The sequence below is a fragment of the Syngnathoides biaculeatus genome, chromosome 2 (assembly GCF_019802595.1).
Source record: "Syngnathoides biaculeatus isolate LvHL_M chromosome 2, ASM1980259v1, whole genome shotgun sequence".
Taxonomy (NCBI): Eukaryota; Metazoa; Chordata; class Actinopteri; order Syngnathiformes; family Syngnathidae; genus Syngnathoides; species Syngnathoides biaculeatus.
The window spans coordinates 20,237,434-20,258,533 of NC_084641.1; the positions used below are offsets into that span (position 1 = coordinate 20,237,434).

Consider the following 21,100-nt stretch of genomic DNA (forward strand, 5'->3'; position numbering starts at 1 on the left):
AATTTTGTCAGTTTCTACTAATATACTGTTTTCGACCACGTGACTACATCCGGGGCACCTGGCCGTGTTGGATGGGTTCACTCTAATGCTTTTGCATATAGACCGGAGTTACGCAAATTTTATTCAATTTAAAAATGTTTAAAGCGATGCATGATAGCTAAAAAATTTTTTGAAATTTATCGGTGCTCATTAGATGTTGTTTCAAGAAGTGTGCTTTGATCGACAATATCGACTCATATACTTTGGAGAAACACAAAAGGAGCACACAACTGTGGGCATCGGTAATTTATCCAGACATCGTCCACTATCTCCTCTTCTCGGCAAGCGCTTATACCGTGGACCAACTAAAGAATTACAAAGCTCTGGAGGCCTACAACCAATTCATCAATGGCTGTCTTCGTCATGCGCCAGTATCCATTATAAACAACCTGTGTCTCCCCACTGCTAAAGTTAGTGTACTGCGTGATTATAGTCAGCGTTGTGTTAAATTATGTTGATTATACCAACGAAAGAGGTGTAGATTATTATTTTTGTTTTTGTTACCGAGAGGGAGAGGGGAGAGAGAGAGAGAGAGAGAGGTTCAACCGGGACGAGTCCCAAGTGGAGCCCGCACCTTTTTCTCCACTTCCACGGCTACATTTTTAACTCAACTCACAAAACAGCCCGTGGTGCGGTTTTTACAAACTTATTATAATAAAACAGAAAATACAGATTTTGGAGACATGCATTGCATTCACACACACAAGTATTGTGCTTGGCTGCTAGATCGGCTCTGCTACGACAAGACAGCGACAGTTGTCGCCGTTTGGTTGATAACCGCTCCGTTTTCTCGCACTGGTTCTTGATCACAGCTGGCAGTCGAAAGAAAGACGCTTTATAACGCCCATATGAGCAACCGATAACACAGCAGTGTCTTTCTGAAATGACTCCTGCTCAGTTACGTGTGTTTACGTGAATTCACCAAACCAAGATGGCGCTCGCGTTCTAAATTGGAAGGTGTGTGACTTCAGTTGAAAAGTCTATTCATTTCCCTTGTTGGCAGGGCTGGTGGCCCACTGCAAATGACAGCACGGAATTTACACAAGGCCTTCAAAACATGAGTAAAAATGTTGTAAAGTATGTTAGGGGAATAACTTGCATACCTCATATTGAAGTGGTTTGGTTGTAATGCAGAACTCGAGCTGGGAGAACCCCAAAGTTACATACAAGAAGTTTCGTTAAAATTATACAATTATTAATTCACTCTGTTACAATCTTGTATATCATTATAGAGTACAAGTAAATATGTAATAAATCAAGATAGCCTATTCCACATGAGAGTGTTAAGATGACCATTTGTGTCCAGCTTTTTTTTTGGTAACAATTTACACTGTATTAATGCAAATGTAATGACTTTTTAAGGGTGGGGACTTTTGTCTGTTTTTAAATTTCCACCATCACCTTTTGAAAGATATCTAAATAGTATTCTCAGCAAATTGTAAAATTTTGCTCTTTCATTGACTTTTTTTAAAAAAGTTGTTTTACAACCTCTACCGCTTGCTTTAAAATGTAAAGATTTAAATGTATTCATTTTAAAGAAATTCTAAATGTATTTAAACATAAACGTCTCACAAATATTGCAATTGTTGTTAATGGTGTCTACGCTAGATAAATACATGTGCCTTTAAAGGTCCACTGTCATGAAATGCATGATTTTTAGTACGTTATGAAAAAACAGCAGCCGGTATGGACCCATCCGTTTTTTCACCACCAAACGTGATTTTGAAGTGTCGTGGGGCCAGGCTTCGGTACCTCATCTCCGCCGCGTGGAGGTGGATCGGACAGGGAGGCAGTTTGGCCGCGGCATCGTCGTCCGTTGCGGGCGGTGTTGTTTTTTATCACCGCTGCATGGACGCGGATTGCATGTGGTGGCAGCACTGTTTTTATCACCGCCTCACGGAGTAGGATCGGGCGGTGAGGTGGTTTGGCCGCATGCAGTTTGGCCGTGATCCGCATATCATCTACATATGGCTCGAAACGATAGGGTAATATTGTCCCAGTCACTTCACTCGGTTGTGAGATGTTCTCCTCTTCGAAGAGAGCTTCCGTGTCAGAAGGGGCGTGTTCGTCTCCTGTAGTAGGTGGCACAGTGTTGATGGCGAATGTCCCAGTGTGACGCCACAGACAGAAGATGCAACCATTATGGCGACCACTTGGATGTCGTCAAATGACACTTCTGCAACTTTGCGCATGGATGACGTGCTCTCCGCTCATATTTATTTTTTCGTATAGACATTGAAGTGAATCATGTATTTTTTATTACAATATCTATTTTAGAATGTTTATAGGGATGACACTTGACCTTTAAGAGGCAGGGCCTGGTCAGGTGGGCATCGTTACATCAGCGAGTCTTTGTGTGAGCGTCTGGACACGGGCTGTGGCTGACAGGATCTCTTCCTGCAAGTGTGTTTTCCTGACATTCAATAAATGGGTAAAAATTGCAACAGGTGCCTCTCTGTTCCCATATGCAACTGCATAACAGTAAGTATACTTTAAAACACATGGAAAATCTTTTTTTTTTTAATTGTATTTTTTATTTAGTGTGGGAACACTGTACAACAACTTCAAGCCTTCTCCAACGAGACAATGAGGCATCATATCTGGCAAATTAAACTCAAATTATAAGCACCGCTGAAGAATCCTTGTACGGTATTTCTAAAAGAATGACATTTAACAATTGATGCTTTAGTGAAATCAATCATTAATGTTCTGAAATTCTGTATTACAATTGTCTACAGCACGATGAGACAGCATACACTCTTTGTGCTAAATTAATTGAGGACGAGAAGGGTAATACACATCAATGGTCTCCATTACTACGACACTCCATGTACTTCTAACAGGAGGGTGTACTCTCATCATTTGCTTAAAACAAAGGTGTGCCCCCCCGCCCCCCCACATCAGGGTCCGGTTATATTTGTCAGAAGTCCTCAATTTACATCTCTCACTGGCCATGTATTTACAGCACGCCGTATGTGGCGTAATCATGTCGTGACAAATAGTGTGAGCAGGCCTTTCACAAATGATACAATCTCGTTCCCTCCCAGTTTGGACTCGCCATAGACTCGATCCACGAAGGAAATGGGAACCTAAAAGAGAAGTCAATCAGTCATCCCATTTCTCTGTTTAGTCATGAAATGAAGGCTCCATGTTATGTCAGGTGGTTTAAGAATGCAACCGTCTGATGCCGACAACAAAATCAATCTTGGATTGGAAAGCCTCAAGGGGAGAAATAAAACAAACATTTTAATACTTTGATATTATCGGTGGAGTTTGCAACTCCAACACACAAGACGTTTTTCGTATGTCAAAACAGTTTGACCTGACAGTAGAATATTATAAAAATGATCTTTGGAAAGAAAAAAATAATAATCCCCCTCTGGCCTCATCTAATGCCTCGAACCTATTATTATTTTAAAACTTGGTCAATGGATGACAAGAAGAGGCTATTAGACAATGTAGCGATAGAAAACAGGACTGAAGGGTGTAAATTATTTGTGCACATACACAAAGGCACACCCTGCAGCCTCACTGTAAATTAAAATTTGGGTTTTTTTTTTTTTTGTCTTGTTGGTGATACTGTTGTTTTATCCAGAAACAATTGTGGAGAAGTGAAGTGAGGCTACATTTCAATCTCAAACTCTACCTTTCACTTGTCAGGTCGAGCAAATGTTAAGTTTTTAGTTTTATGATGTGAGATAATTAAAATCGATTGAATTATCCTTTTATGGACTATGCTTAATGATCGGTCAAACAATCTCCTACACCTGTTGTCAAGTTCGAAGGGTACTGTACGTTTTAACTACATAATTCAAATTCTTCCACAGATGTTCAATAGGATTTAGGACTCTTCAAATTATCCATCCAGCCATGCATTGTCTTTGCCGCTTATCCTCACGACGGTCGCGGGGATTGCTGTCAACAGGCAGAAGGCGGGGTACACCCTGAACTGGTTGCCAGCCAATCGCAGGGCACATGGAGACAGTCACACTCAAAATCACACCTAGGGGCAATTTAGAGTGTCCAATTAATGTTGGATGTTTTTGGGATGTGGGAGGAAACCCACGCAGGCACAGGGAGAACATGCAAACGCCCCACAGGCACGTCCGAGATTGAACCTGGGACCTCAGAACTGTGAGGCCAACGCTTTACCAGCTGAACCACCGTGCCACATCTTCAAATTATTATTATTATTTTTTTTTTGCTTTATCATTTTTGCTGTGTATTTTGGGTCATTATCCTGTTGAGGAGCCCTGATCTATAGCTGCAAGTTTTCTGACATTAGGCAACACATTTGACTCCAGAGACCTTGATAGTTATATATTATATGGTTAATAATAGTAGACTTTATTGTTTCTTGTGCAGATCTAAGACACCCTGTGTTAGATTTAGCAAAGCAGAGCGAGAACATGCAATGCCCTCTTCTTTGTACGCTTTATTTTTGTGTCTGTAAAATAATAACTTACATGACTTGCAAAAAGCTCCACTTTTGTCTCAAAGGACATTCTCACAGAAGCACCAAGACCAGTCAATCTACATGTTGGCAAATTTTAGTCTATTTCAGTGACAATTGAATTTTATGATATTTCTCTCTTTTAATGGAAAATGACCAACAACAAAGAAAATAATATACCTGCTGGAAGAAACATAGAGCCTCCATTATGTTCTGGGGTTGCTTTTCTACATACAGTACAGTGTGTCTCTCATCTGTGCAGGGTACAAAATGTCAAACCTATTACGTGAAATGTACTGCCCACAGTCAGACAGCTTGGTGTAGACATGCAAGCACCTAAGGTATGTAAAAGGTGACCAAAAAAAAACAAAAACATTGTGGGGGGTATGCTGGAGTTGGGGGGGTTCCCCCCAATTTAACAAATTATGCAATCTGGAAGACTCTGAAGAATACAATAAAGCAAAACAAATTTTCTTCACACTGAAAAAAAAAATATTTATACTGCTCAAGTACATGTTAATGTACAAATTTAGGTTTGAATTTAAATTCGCCTCATTTCTTTAGCTTTTATTTTGGTGTCTTCCAACTAGAGCCACGGCCATCGACATCTGCACTTGATGCCTGTGCTACACGAAGAGCATCCTCTCTCAAAGCACTCTCATTCTGGAAATTAATTGTCTACAATCATTGTCTGTTTCAATTAATCACAATGACCAACTTCAAAGGCTAATCCCGAATGCATCGTCCAGGAAAATATTACCGTAATTCCCGGTTTACAGAGCGCACTTGGTTATAAACCTAACCCAGTACATTTGTAAAGGAAATACCATTTGGTACATACATACGCCGCAGCGGTGTAAAAGCCGCAGGTGGCCACAATGAAACACGAGACATTTACAAAGACAGTACACAGAGAGTTTAAGGCTAGCGCCGTGCTAATGCTAGCGCTGTGCTAACACTAGCACCACACTAACGCTAGCGCGGCGTTAACAGGGCCGGTTTAAAAAAAAAAAAAAAAAAAAAAAAAAAAAAAGACCGGTAAAAATCACTGAGACATGACAGTAACACGCTAGCGCAGCGCTAAAAGGGTCAGTTAAAAAAATCATACTGGTAAAATTCACTTCCTTGGCACATATATTCCACCGGTCTCACTCTTACCTTTTCTCCTCGAGTGCCCCCTTGCGGCCGTTAGAAAAAATGTCAAATGTCAAAGTTTTAATACCTTAGTTTAGCTTAACATAGCAACAACACGGTAGCACGAACAGGGCTGGTTAAAAAAAAAACAAAAAACATAGCGTTAAAAAAAAAACTGCTGCGGCAGCTACACGATAGCAACACGGTAGCACAGCACTAACAGAGACAGTTAAAAAAAACACACACACATCTAAATCACTGCGACGCGGCAGTAACACAGCAGAAACCCGCTTGTGCGGTGCTCATTCTAGCAGTTAAACAACGCCAATGCTAATGCGACACTAGTGTGCCGCTAACGGGGCCGGTTAAAAAAAAAAGGTAAAAAAAAAAAAAAAAAAAAAAAAAAAATCACTGAGACGCGGCAGTAACATGGCAGCAACACACTACCGCAGCGCTAACAGTGCCAGTTAAAAAAACATACCGGTAAAAGTCACTTCCTTGGCACATTTGGCACCGGTCTCACTCTTACCTTTTCCGCTTGAGTGCCCCCTTGCGGCCGTTCGAAAAAAAATGCACAAATTAGCCGCATCACTGCATAAACCGCAGGGTTGAAAGCGTGACGAAAAAAGTCGCAGCTTATAGGCCGGAACTTATGGTAAGTACAATATTTTTATTGGCCTCTGATAAATTTGAAGTTATTTTATTCTGTGTTGTGACCTAATCCCTAACATCGCTCCGTTGCCTAATAATTTTAAATTTAATTTAAATTTTTTTTATTTAAATTTAACGTCCGTCCATCCATTTTCCGGACTGATTATCTGTACTACTTATCCTCCAACCTATATATAATTTGTTTACTGATGAACTGGAAACAAATTATATGAAGGTAGGCAAGTTTCCTAATTATACAAGTACATGTACTAGTGGATCAACCCTTGTCACCGATGTTACGTGTGCTTCGCTGTACTACTGGAGCCAGAACCAGGGCCACGACCCGCAAAAAGTTCTACGCGAAAATACAAAGGAGGAGCACAAAATGTCACACTGGCTCATCTGATGAGCAAAAATGTTCCATAAACGTAAGAATATCAACAGAGGACGTCTGCTACAGAGGTAGGTAGAGGGGGCAAATATTGTACTCAAGTTACTTGACAATAATGTGACTCAGGTAAAAAGTAGTCCTCCAAAATAATTGCATAAGAAATATACAGTGACAATTACTCAAGTAAGAATTGTGAGAATTTACCCCCAGTATGAATATGTTGGTGTGTGTGGGCGGGTGTATGTAGAGTCAAACATCAGCAATATATTTAAGTTGATATATATATTTAATTTTTGCAACATGTTATCTCAAGTTTAAGTTTCAAATAAGCAAGCTGAAATATTCACCTTTGGGCACACAGCGCCAGACAAATACTACAATACATGAGAGCTGATGTTTTTGCTTCTCTTATGTAAATAGGACAAGTTGTGCACCATTTTTTGACCTGTCCCCAGAAAGCTACGCATATGTGCTGTGTAGAGCAATGCATTGGTCACATGATGCAATGCAGGCGTTGTTGAACGCCTGACCGCGGGAAAACAATGTGACCTTTAGTCCGCCAGGCAGTAATATTCACATTTACATCTGAGTGTAGACGGTGGATGTGTGGATTGGATCTAGCTGCCAGCGCTGTAGGAGTACAAAACAGTCTGTGATGATAGCAAACCCACCCAAAAAAAAAGAAAAACAGATCTGTAAGAGGCGGCACGGTGATTCAGCAGGATAGTGTTGGCCTCGCAGTTCTGAGGTCCTGGGTTCAATCCCGGACCCTTTTGTGTGGCATTTGCATGTTCTCCCCATGCCTGTGTGGGTTTTCTCCACATCCCAAAAGTATGCGACATTAATTGGACACTAATTATTATTACATTAATTACCCCTAGGTGTGATTGTGATTGTGGCTGTTTGTCTCTATGTCCCCTGCAATTGGCTGGCAACCAGTTCATGATGTACCCCGCCTGCTTCCTGTTGACAGCTGGGATAGGCCCCAGCACTCCCCGCGACCCTTGTGAGGATAAGCGGCTAAGAAAATGGATGGATCTATAAGATCCACAGAAATGTCCAAGTTTGAGTTCAAAATAGCGAATTTTAGTGAAAAGCAACTGATTAGCATGCATGTTGGCCACAGGTCACAGATCCTTCACCAGGAGAAAGAACCTAAACACAGCTAAAATACCCACGCACGGCTCTGGACAAAATATTGGACCACTCTGAAAAGTCCTGATCTAAATCAAATTAAACATCTGTGGAAAGTGTCATGCAGTCAGAAAGAGGCCATCAAACCAGAGATAGCTGGGGCACTTTGCTCAACATATTAGGATCCTGAAAAGTTACCAAAACAATGATTGCAGTCAGTCACATTTGACAGGCGCGATCAGACTTCCGCGCCATCGCACTCGCAAATTTGCAAAGTTGAGCACGAAAAATCATGCACATAAAATTTGTTACAAGTAGAAAAAGTGGATATTGAAAGACGTCGCTTATTTTGTGTAGTCTTGACATTAATTTCCGCGTTTATTTCATAAACGTTGTTACCTAAACAAGCCTGCTCAAAAACAACCAGTATTCACCCGGAAACAGGAAATGTAAATGAACCGTACTGAGTATGTTCGGAAGTGATGCCAAAAGCGCATTTTCCGAGCTGCTTCACGTACTGCGAGCACAATTACGTCGAAAGTCATCAACATCATGAGCCATGTCAAAGGAGATTCATTTACACCAGGCGTGCTCAATGCGTTGATCACGAGGCAGTATAGGTTGATCGTGTGACGGCGTGCCTAAAGAACAAGACGTTAGACTATCATCCACCTCGTCGCTTGATTCAGGTGGGGCCAATACGTCGACTGCACACACATAAAGGTGCGTTCTAGCAAGCCGGCTTCCTATTTACAGCAGTCGCAGCTATGCGCGCATGCACCCACCCACCCCCAGCCACCCCTGCCCCGCCGGTCGATTGCGAGAGGCTGGCTGCTTGAAAAGTAGATACCAAGTAAGTAAGTTTCTATCGGCTTGTCCCGTTAGGGGTCGCCACAGCGTGACATCTCAGATGAAATGCTCACATTTGTTTGGCACAGTTTTTATGTCCGATCTTGGAGGGAAAAAAAAATTCTGGGCACCACAGAGTTACATTGAAAACATTTCTGAGATATAACACAGGTCATGTTTCAGTATCTAACTATAATAAATATGAGATTGTGATTTACTTTGACTTGATCTGTCTTTATATCTAAATGCGAATGGTCATTTTTTCCCCCGTGGTGCCGCGTTATCTTGAAGTTGAAAACTTTTCCCCTCTACATGCTTTAGGAAGACATAGATCATCTACTGCTAGCTTTCATCAATGGATTGACAGTAGATACTGCCGTAAATTACGCTAGATTCTAAGAATACATCATGATGAAATAAAATGATGATATGAATATTTACTTTTTAAATTTAATGTCTATTGACTTCTTTAAAAATGTCTGTCTCAGTCTGTGCAGTGTCAATAAATTAGGATTATGGTATTAGGTAACAACTACATACTTGGGTATAACAACTTAGTAAGTTATCTTAAGGTCTTGCGATTCTATCCCTAATCACACCCGCAACATTATATCTGCGGGCATGGCTGGTGGACCACACCTGTAACTTCATATCTGCGGGCATGACTGAGCACACCCGTACACTTTTCAAATGTGAGTGACTGGTGATTGCCTCAAAAGGTTGTGGAACACAATATTAACTTAAGGGCAGAAACATTTTTGTCCAGGCTACTATCAGATTTTTTTATCCTTATTTTTTGAGGGGGTGGGGTTTTCACGTTTTGCAGCAATAATCTTGTCCACGTGTGCACAAGCATAATAATTTTAATCATATTTTTTCCCCCCATTAAGTGTGGCCCTCAGGGAACTAATGCCCCACCTCCAGGAAACACACTCAATCAGCTTGGTGACTCACCTCTCCAATAGTGTAGTTGAGCTGCCTGGCTCGGACAACCATTTCCATTTGAAAGACGTAACCTTTGGACACGCAACGCTCAACCAGACTCTCAAGGATTTTCTTCTTGTACAGTCTGACGTACACACAGAGCAAGCATATCATTCATCTGCTATGCCACAGGAAATTATCCAATTTCTCAATCAGTCTGAAAACCATTTTTATGTACTGCAAATACTATACATTTGCTTATTATGGCATCAACAAATAGTGGCAGATAAAACAAATGAATGCTTTTCCACCTGCCCACACACTTTTTGTTTGGAAGATGATTTTCAAATGTAAATTATAGGATTTGGAAGAATAACGTTGGGAAAAACTGATCTGCACATTTGAGGAAATACAGTAATACCCTTGTTAGAATGTCAAAATGTGAAAAACAGGTCTTAGTACAACAGGTACGAGCGAGATAGCCAGAATCAGTATGGGGAACATTGCTTTGGAAATGTAGTTTGTTGTCGTCACAAATTACACTGTTGTAAGTGCAACAGTAGTGTAACGATTCACTCCTTCAAAAGGTATTATATTTAGTAGTTACACAGTATGGTTTCATGCCGAAATAGAGGACCACAGATGCATTATTTGCCTTGAGGATGCTCGTGGAAAAGTACAGAGAAGGTCAGAAGGACCTACATTGTGTCTTTGTAGACCTAGAGAAAGCCTATGACAGAGTACCAAGGGAGGAACTGTGGTGAAGAAATATGTTAGAATAGTACAGGACATCTATGAGGGCAGCAGAACAGCGGTGAGGTGTGCCGTTGGTGTGTCAGAAGAATTTAAGGTGGAGGTGGGACTGCATCGGGGATCCGTGCTGAGCCCCTTCCTGTTTGCAGTAGTAATGGATAAACTGTCAGGTGAGATTAGACTGGAATCCCCTTGGACTATGATGTTCGCAGATGATATTGTGATCTGCAGTGAAAGCAGGGAGCAGGCGCAGGAACAATTAGAAAGATGGAGACACACACTGGAAAGGAGAGGAATGAAGATTGGCCAAAGTAAAACAGAATATATGTGTATGAATGTGAGGGGGGGAGGAGGAGGAGTGAAGCTTCAGGGAGAAGAGATAGCGAGGGTTGATGACTTGGGGTCAACAATAGAGAGCAATGGAGAGTGTGGTAAAAAAGAAGTGAAGAAACGGGTTCAAGCGGGGTGGAACAGTTGGAGGAAGGTGTCTGGTGTTCTATGCGACAGAAGAGTCTCCGCTAGGATGAAGGGCAAAGTTTATAAAACAGTGGTGAGGCCGGCCATGATGTACGGATTAGAGACGGTGGCTCTGAAGAAACAACAGGAAGCAGAACTGGAGGTAGCAGAAATGAATATGTTGAGGTTCTTACTTGGAGTGAGCAGGTTGGATAGGATTAAAAATGAGCTCATTAGAGAGACAGCCAAAGTTGGATGTTTTGGAGACGAGGTTAGAGAGAGCAGACTTAGATGGTTTGGAGATGTTCAGAGACGAGGGATTGAGTATATTGGTAGAAGGGTGCTGAGGATGGAGCTGCCAGGCAAAAGAGCGAGAGGAAGACCAAAGAAAAGGTTGATGGATGTTGTGAGGAAGGACATGACGACAGTTGGGTGTTAGAGAGGAAGATGCACGAGATAGGCTTAGATGGAAAAAGATGACACGCTGTGGCGACCCCTGATGGGACAAGCCGAAAGGAAAAGAAGAAGACATTTGATGAGATTTTGAAAACTTTGTGAGTTCAAATCAATGCATCAACAGGAACCTTGAAAAAAAAGAAGTGGATAAAAACAGATTATATTGGAATTAACCACATTTTTCTGTGTATCCATACACACACACACACACACACACAAACACACACACACACACACACACACACACTGATCTCCTTTCATGTGTGTCCCAACTCTGAAACGTACAAAAAGCAGGGACGCATGAAGCATCTTCAATTTGCGTCCATATACGGTGGTTTAAGAACCACCGTACGTGTTGAAGAGCTACCACACGCAGCGAAACAAAACTACAAATCCTGTCTTCACGGTAGCTAACCAGGGGCAGAGCAGTGTGTGTGTGTGTGTGTGTGTGTGTGTGTGTGGGGGGGGTTAATCCTTCCTTATATACAGTACACACAACATGGGAGGTTTTCTGGATTCAATAAATTATGATTGTTCCATGCTGCAGCAAGCCCCTGGCAGAACTGTGTCTCCTTTAGAGATCCACACAACTGGGATAAAAGGATAGTAAACTGTTTATTACAATTGGTAGCCTGCGAGCTACAAGCTAAGGGCTGGAGCTAAAAAGTTCACTCAACCACTGTGACACTGATAAAACAACAAATATAGTTATAGAGAAAAGTTAATTGTTGATAAACAATAACCACAGCAATATGTTATCAAATATTCATGCAATAGCTGACATCAGGGGACTCATTTAGGTAGCGGTCTCACATCACAGTCCAGCAGCTCAAGGGCAGGCCTTATTTTACTTTACTTTTTTTATTTATCCTTTATTCAACTGCTTTTGTGGTTATTTTATAAATGTAATGAAAAATGTAATCATGGAAACTTCCATGAGCAACTGTAATATAAGTACACAGTTATAAAATGGATTAAACTTGCATGAATTTGAAATATATTTATATTGCACTGCATCTCGTTTCATGTTACGAGTTAGCCCCCAACACTGCCCGTGATAACTATATATTATTAAAGGTCCAAATATTTGCCAAACCAACTTTATTATTTGGAATGTAATATTGTCTCTATGGTGCCTCAGTAAACAGCTGAAATATTAATTAAAAACTTCAACGCATTCTTGAGTTCCAGAGATTTCTTTTGCCAAGAGGCCTTGGGTCATTTAAATTTCTCAAGCTTATCTATGTCACTGACAAAGCTCTCCGCCTAACTCTCCGCTTCCAAGCCAGAACCATCAACAATCGTGTGCTCTCACAATTGGGTCTTCTACACCGGGGAAACCAACCAGGGGGAAGGAGGTGGTCTTCGCCAAATACGGAGAAAGCGGATACAAACCAAGATAGCTGTCAGAGGGACCATGTCTTGACACTCTTATGACAAATCAAGGTTTTTTTTTTTTTTTAAAGGAAATTTACACTTTCTTGAGGTGTTCCTAAGGAAGTGAAGATTGAAGCTCACCTGAAACTTCCTGTTAGGTCTGAAGCACCAGGCCGCAACAACACTTGAGTCAGAAAATTGGCACCCCGACTGAGTGAAAGACAGAAGAGAGAAAATGAAATGACAGATCTGTCTTGCCTGTGCACCATGTAGATCCCGTCACATTTGGTACCTGATGAGTTTCCTACGCAGGTCCCACCCGTAGACGCCACCATTGCCTCGGTAGCGGGTGCCTGACACCAAATCATAATTGCCTTCCTTCTGCTTCCTGATTGTAGACGCAAGACAACATTTGATTTGTGTGGCACATTGAACATCTACCGCCATCATTTAGCATGACACCCATAATGTGTGAATAAATTAAAATGTTACCATACTAACAGAAAATAAAATGCTTACATCCTAACAGTTTGCTAACACTAAGAATGATGCCATTTTGCATGAAGAACAGAATATGCTAAAAAATACAGGATTATAGGTAGTATCTTGCCTTGTTCAACTCATGAGGTGTCATTTATTAATTCATTCAGTCTCAATAAGTGACCCTAATAACCTGCTGAAATTTTGTCTTCATCAAAAACATGTCCCCTAAAAATCTGGTGGCCTATTTGGGACTAGGACGCATTAATGGCATGACCAAACAATGCAAACTAAAACTAGCAGACATTGCAACAGCTTCTTCCTTCTTCCAATGAACTTCTTGAACAGCTAACTTACAATTATACTTTTTTTATTTTCTGACTATAATTACAATCTTTGTCAAATTGTGAAAAAATTTGAGCCATCATTGCTAGATTATTAGCGACCTTCTATTGCTCCATGGCTGCTCTTGCAATGTCTTTATATGTAAAAAATTTTTAAAATGTATTTTCTGTCCATTTACTGTCGTACAAGAGTGGCTCCAACTACCGGAGACAAATTCCTTGTGTGTTTTTTACATGATATATATTAATATATAGAAATATTAACAAAGATGATTCTGATTGTCTTGAATTACTATTAAGCCTTGGTCATGAAAAAAAAAAACAGTAAGTCAACACATCACTGTATAGTGGTTGAATTAAAAAAGATAATACTTACTTAATAAATTCTGGGATGAATTTGGGCTGAAATAATAATAATAAAAAAAATCAGACAATTATTACATTTTCATTGACACAGCAAACTTGTTGGGTGGCACTCACATGATGAGATAGATCAGCATCCATGATGAAGATGAAATTTCCTGTGGCGTGTTTCATGCCGTGGATGTAAGCGGTGCCTATATATATATTTTTTTTTTGGGGGGAGGGGGGTTTACAGATTTCCATTTGGATTGCGCCATAAAAAGTGCTATCATGCTTTGTATTTTGAAATCCATTTTGAACTTACCCAGGCCTAACTTCGTTGCTCGTGGCCGTAGAAGCTTGATGGAGAAAATGGGTTTTATAGGTTAATGTACTACACGTAAAATAACAAATGTGATCCTGCAAGCAAATGCAAAAGTGTTCCTCTTAAAACTTACAATTTTGTCCACTCCATATATCGTTTGGAGTTGTTTGGCCACTTCCAATGTCCCATCGGGGCTTCCGTCGTCAATGACGATAACCTCGTAATCGTAACCACTGAAACAGCAAGTTCAACTGAACGACGCGACAACTTCAAAAGTCTAAATTTAGAGACTTTACATCAAGCGTATATGTAGAACGGTGTACACATAATGACATTCAACAATATAAACAACTGACACACTATCACTGACTCGTTTCACACGTAAGCGCCTAGCTCACCAGCAGTGCTAGTTCTTCTGAACTTACCTTTCATCGAAATATTTCACCAAAAGCCACACAATCAAAGGGAGATTTTCCCTTTCGTTATAGGTGGGCAATAACACCGAATATTTGTCCTTATCGTTTGGCTTCAAGCGGGAAGTCTTACGAGCTGGCATGGCGGTATGTTTGCCGCTATCAGCCAATTTGACCATAATCCCGCATCAATTCCGGTTTAGCAATTTCAAAATAATTTTTACTATGATGATGAAGGGGGTAGTTCTTCATCTCTCCGTGGTTTGATTGAAACTATTACGCGACTAACCTCGATTCTGTATTTGTTGCAGCAAAATCAGAGTAAACCAGGCCCTATTATTCTTTTAAGATTTCTCCCGCTGTTGGGCGTTATTATCGACTATCTGGAGAAACGTCAGTGTGTTTATGAAAATAGACACAACTGGAAACAATGACCAACTACGGTTTTTTTCATCATTATTTTCCAACATTAGTCTGTTAGATTTGTTGAAGTACTCTCGGATGAATAAACTCATAGTTGAAAGAAGTTGAATCAATAAAACACTTTTGAGTCCAAATCTCTCTCGAGCACAACACACACAGACACCACATTTATTGACCATGACGGCTGTATAAAAGTGTTTTATACAGCAAGGACACAAGGGAACACAAGTGAAGAACTGCGTACATTCAATATATACATATCATACACAACATACAGTCATTCACACCATGGATCACATCTTTCACCATGGATAAGTATCGGCACTGTTTTTGAGGCAGTTTAGAATGGAAAATGAAACGAAGGATTGGAAGAGATTGACTAAACTATAACTCAGTGCACGACTTTATAAACATGATTTTAAAAAAAAGTATCAGTGCGAACATGGCTTATAAAAGAGAACCTAGTGGATAAGTGGGAAGAGTTATCGAAATAACAATCCTGAGGAAATATGATGGTTCCTCATAACGGTGTGACATCATAGGCAAATCCTCTTCATCCTCCTCTTTTGCTTTCTCCAACGATGATGCTTGCGAGTGCTGTACCAACATAAGCGCAACACCGTCAACAACGATGCAGTGCAATGTAAACAGGCGTCCCGTCGTGATGTCATCACCACCACTTGCAAAAATCCACTCAAGGCTGGTACCCATAATAAGGGTCTCCTGGAGATGGACAAACACATGAATGTGCACACGCAAAATTATTACTTGTGAGAATGGCATATACTACACAGAGGTATACATTATTAACACTACCGGGAAGATAATATTAAAGCATGCTTGTCAGATACACAGGGGCACCAGTGGTGAAAAAATACTAGGAATAAAAATGATTATGATAAAGCGGCTATTGTCACAAAAACATGACAATAATTATAAAACAAGTACTCCTGAATGCAAGGCAGCAATATCAGTTGTTTAGTTTTTTTCTTTTATTTTTTTTTTTTAATGCAAGGTGACATGAAGTGCCCCTTTGAGTTCCAGTTTGACAGTGAAACTGAATATTTTCCATCATTACTACACAATGGACTAATGGTTAGTACATCTGCCTCACAGACTTCTCAGGTTCAGGGTTCAAATGTGTGGAGTAAGCATATTCTCTCCCTGTTTTTGTGGGGGTTTTCAGTAATATTCCAAAAACATGCATGGTAAATTAAGTGAAGGCTAAATTATTCATAGCTGTCTGGGAGGCTGGGGACAGGTCCAGGCCTTACCCTGCCTCACACCCAAAGTCTGCTGGGACGGGTTCACTTGAGCCATAATCCTAACAACACGCTACAGAAAAGGGATGGATAGATAAAGAGTAGAGTATGGAGATGAAGACATATTGTGGTTGCAGTTGAAATGCTAACCCGCTTGCTGAGGAACTGCGTGGCACCCTCCACTGCTGTCACACACTCCTGGTGGTCCGATCTCGCCCGGCTGGCCGGGAGTTCCGGGCAGCCCCGGTGGTCCTGGCTTTCCATTTTCTCCTTTTGGCCCAGGGGTTCCAATCTTGGACTCACCCAGAGGACCTGTGGAGAGACATAGAATAGAACACATTTGAAGCAATACTGATGAGTTCTATATAGTTCTTCAACCATAATTGTGGCTCAAACGTCAAGAAAATAATTGGCAATTTCCTCTTGCATTCCAAAAAGATAAATGTTAAGTTTAATGAAGACTAAATTGTCCTTGGGTTTGTATGTGATTGGTTGTTTGTATAATTGTGCCCTGTGACTGGCTAGCAAAAATGACAGGGCTTGCACAGACTTGTTGAAATTCAGTCGCGATAGGCTCCAGGTCATTTGTGTCAAAACAAGTTTCCGTGAAAATTGATAGCAGTATACATTTGATTATTGATGAATGATTATGGACATGATGGACATGACATGGACATGAGGCAAGAGAGTGAGTATGTTGGTAGAAGGGTGCTAAGGATGGAGCTGAGCGAGAGAAGACCAGAGAAAAGGTTAACGGATGTTGTGAGGGAGGACATGAGGACAGTGGGTGTGGGGGAGGAGGATGCACGAGATAGGCTTAGATGGAAAAAGACAACACGCTGTGGCAATCCCCAGCGGGATAAGACGAAAGAAAAAGAAGAAGAAGAATTATGGACATGATAGTTCTGAAGGACTCATGCTTTGTAGCGCTCCCAGAACACTGGATGTAAATAGCGTTTAGTGCATGTTTTGTGTCAATTCTTTCTTCAGTCATTGTTTTATCTGCTTTATTCTTTGCTAGTTATGATATTCTGTTTGCTGAAGTGTGATAATTTTAGTTTTGATGTGACACAGTGAGTGTGAACAACATCTTAATGACTTGCCTACACTGTCAGTGTGTGGAACAATGTAAGCTTCTTCTGCATAAGAATGTAAAGTGACAAATTATTATTCCTCACTGGGCGGCACGGTGGATCAGCTGGTAAAGTGTTGGCCTCACAGTTCTGAGGTCCCCGGTTCAATCCCGGACCTGCCTGTGTGGAGTTTGCATATTCTCCCCATGCCAGCATGGGTTTCCTCCGGGCACTCCGGTTTCCTCCCACGTCCCAAAAACATGCAACATTAATTGGGCACTCTAAATTGCCCGTAGGTCTGATTGTGAGTGAGACTGTTTGTCTTTATGCGCCCTGTGATAGGCTGGTGACCAGTTCAGGGTGTACCCCACCTCCTACCCGATGACAGCTGGGATAGACTCCAGCACTTCAGCGACCCTTGTGTGGATAGGCGGCCTGGTGAGCGCCATCATATGGTACATGCTGAATCATGCTAGCATACATGCTAACAATGTAACTGGTGTGCTCAGGTGTACCTATTCGGTCTAGCTCCACAACATTTACAGATTATTTTAACTTGTTAAGCACTTAAGGTGGGATCTCCATTTTGAAGAAAATTTAAGACTTTTAAGTGCGCCTTATGGTTACAAACATATGGTACATATCATAAATGTGTATTTTAATACCGCATCCATTGTTAGTGGATTTTCGTTCTTCACAGGATTTTATTCGAGGAAGCTGAGGTACCCGCACGGATGCATACAAGCAAGCAGATGGAGAACAAGCTATAGTAGCATTAGACAATATTCATATCTACAGTATCTATAATATTTGCAGGAGAGCTACCTGTATGCCCTCTGATCCCTGGGGGTCCCTGTACATTGGCCCCTATATCACCTTTTGGCCCTGGCAACCCTGGCCTTCCTGTAGAGGAGACAAATGTACATACAGTAAAATTTACATTTAGGACACCTCAAAGAAAAAAAAAAATCGTAGTCAGATTGACCTTGTTCTCCGGGATACCCAGGTTTTCCAGGTCTCCCTCGGGGGCCAATATTTCCCTGGGTGCCCCTTGATCCTGGTGGACCCCTGGAACCCGGTACTCCTGGCTCCCCTGGAGGCCCCACGGGCTCCTCCACAGGAGCGGACTTCCGGCTCATGTCGTCGATCAATATGTCCAACTTCCTAACCTCCTCTGACATATAAACACAATTTCAAGCCAAGCCCGTGGGGAAAGGGTTCTGATGAAATATAATTATAGTACAGTGAAACCTCTAAGGGTGTACACAATTTATTCTCGGATGCTGATCGAAATATTTTTTTCACCCCGTAGGACAGGGGTGTCTAACTCATTTTTGTCGTGGGCCAGATTGTCGTTACGGTTTCTCTCAAAGGGCCATTATGACTGTGAAACCATAAAATTGTTTAATCGCCTCATCCTATTTACACGTGCAATTTATGAACTAGTTTTGGAATCAGAAATCAAGGGTAATGGGTTTTTCAACTACTGTTGATGTTTGGTAACACAAAAATGCTTGCAATATCCCAATGTTATCATTTATGATCTAAGAATTTGAAAATTTGTACAGATTTTAGCAAGAATCATGGAAGTTGACACATGTGATTTGCCTTCACGGGCCACATAAAATCACGCGGCGGGCTGAATCTGGCCCCCGGGCCTTGAGTTTGACACCTGTGCTGGAGGAAATAAGAAGACTCAAATCACACTTTTTTTTCTGCATGTATGTGACATGTGCTTGTCGAAATAGCCAAAAGAGCAACAATAAAATCACACTTTACGCACCCTTTTAATACCAACCTGTTATTAGCCTGTTTTGAGGGAGTGATCCTGTTTCATGAAAATGAGACACTGCCCACCCTGCCCCTACCACTGTGAAGCGAATGTCAGGTACAGGTTTCATTCCCATGACAACTAGGGACAGAGCTATGTGGTTATGAGGAAGTCACTTACAGAAGCAGGAGCGCAGAGTGTAAAGAAAAAAAATAATATATCTAAAAATATAGATTATATTTTCCCTTGTGGAGGCAGCAACCCCCAATTTACACCTGTCAAATAGGATATGGATCCATACTATACATGCTAAATACAAATAATCAATGGGGCCGTTTGAAGAGCTTCAGATGACTCTTTTTTTTTTTTTTTTAGAAAAAAATGGTGGAATTGTGAGATCCAATTTGAGGTTCCACTGCACATAAACATTCTCATCATAACGTCGAAGAATCCATACTGTGAACAAGTTGTTCACACGCTTCTGTGACAAGCTGGTAGATCATGGCCATGGACTGAGGCTCTCCCTGTAAAACATGTCAAACATCCATGTCATGTATTACTTTTACATTTTCATGTACCATCAATAGCAATGAGGCTAACGTGAGGATAACTGCGCAGAATTTTTTCATTTGAAGTCATACTACAACTTCTCCATTTTACAGTAATCGCCCACATATTTGCAGTTTGGCATTCACTGATTATTTGGGGGAACCCATCCTATGGTTTTTACTCAAAACACACCCATTTGCTGTGTTTGTGCATTGGTCAAAGCAATGTCTCACATAAAAACACTCATTTGGGACCATCTGAGGGCATTTTGTTGCCTCAAAGCTGTGTCAAAATGAGGGGAGGTGCTTCATTTGGTCAGACTACAGTTTTATAGCAAGTGTTTCGCTACCATCTTGTGCATAAATAGGAAGTTCCAAACTTTTTTGGGTGGATGTCAATTTCTTGTGGACTTTCATATTTGGCAACAGTTCCTCGATTTTGGGAGTTCCCTGTATTACAGCAGTGAAAAATTCCTGATGATCACCAGAAGGCTTTTGCAACCTACCTTCTGTCCTTGTTCACCTTTACTCCCGGGACGACCCTATAATTTTAAATATAAATGTGTATAAATATAAAGAAACAAATGGCTGGTTTTGATATTTGTCCCTTTGTCCCTACCGTAGCCCCGCTAGCACCGGTGAAGCCTCTCTCCCCAGTGGGTCCCGGGTGTCCTGGCATCCCTTGGAAGCCCTGTACATGCAATATAACATCTAAATTAAATCTACACATTGAGAGTATAGAAAATAGTGTACTTGTAATAGAAATTTATTATCCCTTGTATCCATTTATCCAATCATTCATTCACCTACCGTAATTTCCGGACTATAAGCCACGACTTTTGTCACACGCTTTCGACCCTTATGCAATGATGCGGGTATTTGATGCATTTTTTCTAGCAGAAAAGCTAAGTGTGAGACAGGTGGAATATATGTGTCAAGGAAGACGCAAGTTCCATGTCACTTTGTGCATGAATAAAATTAGCATATATGTACCCTCATCTTGGAAAATGCGAGAAGAAATGCATATGATGCAGCTTTCAAGTTAAAAGTAATCGAGCTGGCCGATGAAGAAGGAAACAGAGCTGCTGCACGTAAACATGACATAAACGAATCGATGGTGAGACGCTGGAAACGGCAGCGGGAAGAAATGGAGCAACGTAAAAAGACCCAAAAGGCTTTCAGAGCTAATAAAAGCAGGTGGTTTCAACCGTCTTACTGCTGTTGTACAGGCGCGTCTCAGTGACTTTCACCGGTATGTTTTTTTTTTTACCCAGCCCTGTTAGTGCTGTGTTACTACCGTATTGCTGCTGTGTTACTGCCACGTCACAGGCACTGTTTGGAAAGAAAAGCTAAGGTATATGATTTAAACTTTGAAAACTTTTTCTTTCCTTGTAAATAGCTCATGTTTCAATGTGGACACATGCGGCTTATAGACAGGTGCGGCTTATGTATGTACAAAATGTTTTTCCCTAAAAAATGTACTGGGTGAGGCTTAAAATCAG

At 41.1% G+C, this 21,100-nt stretch overlaps 2 protein-coding genes across 3 annotated transcripts in view; both read right to left on the bottom strand.

Annotated features, from left to right (window-relative positions):
• Window positions 1-2,538: 2,538 nt before the first annotated feature.
• Window positions 2,539-14,727, bottom strand: dpm1 (dolichyl-phosphate mannosyltransferase subunit 1, catalytic). Its single transcript, XM_061840000.1, has 9 exons — window positions 14,534-14,727; window positions 14,242-14,341; window positions 14,109-14,142; window positions 13,922-13,998; window positions 13,818-13,843; window positions 12,910-13,005; window positions 12,759-12,827; window positions 9,606-9,720; window positions 2,539-3,128 (listed from the first exon to the last, which is right to left on the bottom strand). Exons 1-9 carry the CDS (start codon window positions 14,698-14,700, stop codon window positions 3,024-3,026), a joined length of 789 nt encoding a protein of 262 aa, XP_061695984.1. The 5' UTR covers window positions 14,701-14,727; the 3' UTR covers window positions 2,539-3,023.
• A 363-nt stretch (window positions 14,728-15,090) lies between these two features.
• LOC133511252 (collagen alpha-1(XX) chain) overlaps window positions 15,091-21,100 on the bottom strand; it is a 54,788-nt gene continuing 48,778 nt past the window's right edge. For both annotated transcript variants that reach the window (XM_061840023.1, XM_061840015.1), the window contains exons 36-42: window positions 20,218-20,289; window positions 20,105-20,140; window positions 19,508-19,574; window positions 18,265-18,453; window positions 18,105-18,182; window positions 16,357-16,518; window positions 15,091-15,667 (exon numbers count right to left, since the gene is read on the bottom strand). In XM_061840023.1, coding sequence (XP_061696007.1) covers window positions 15,639-15,667; window positions 16,357-16,518; window positions 18,105-18,182; window positions 18,265-18,453; window positions 19,508-19,574; window positions 20,105-20,140; window positions 20,218-20,289 — 633 coding nt within the window. In that variant the 3' untranslated portion in view covers window positions 15,091-15,638. The remainder of the gene's footprint in view (window positions 15,668-16,356; window positions 16,519-18,104; window positions 18,183-18,264; window positions 18,454-19,507; window positions 19,575-20,104; window positions 20,141-20,217; window positions 20,290-21,100) is intronic.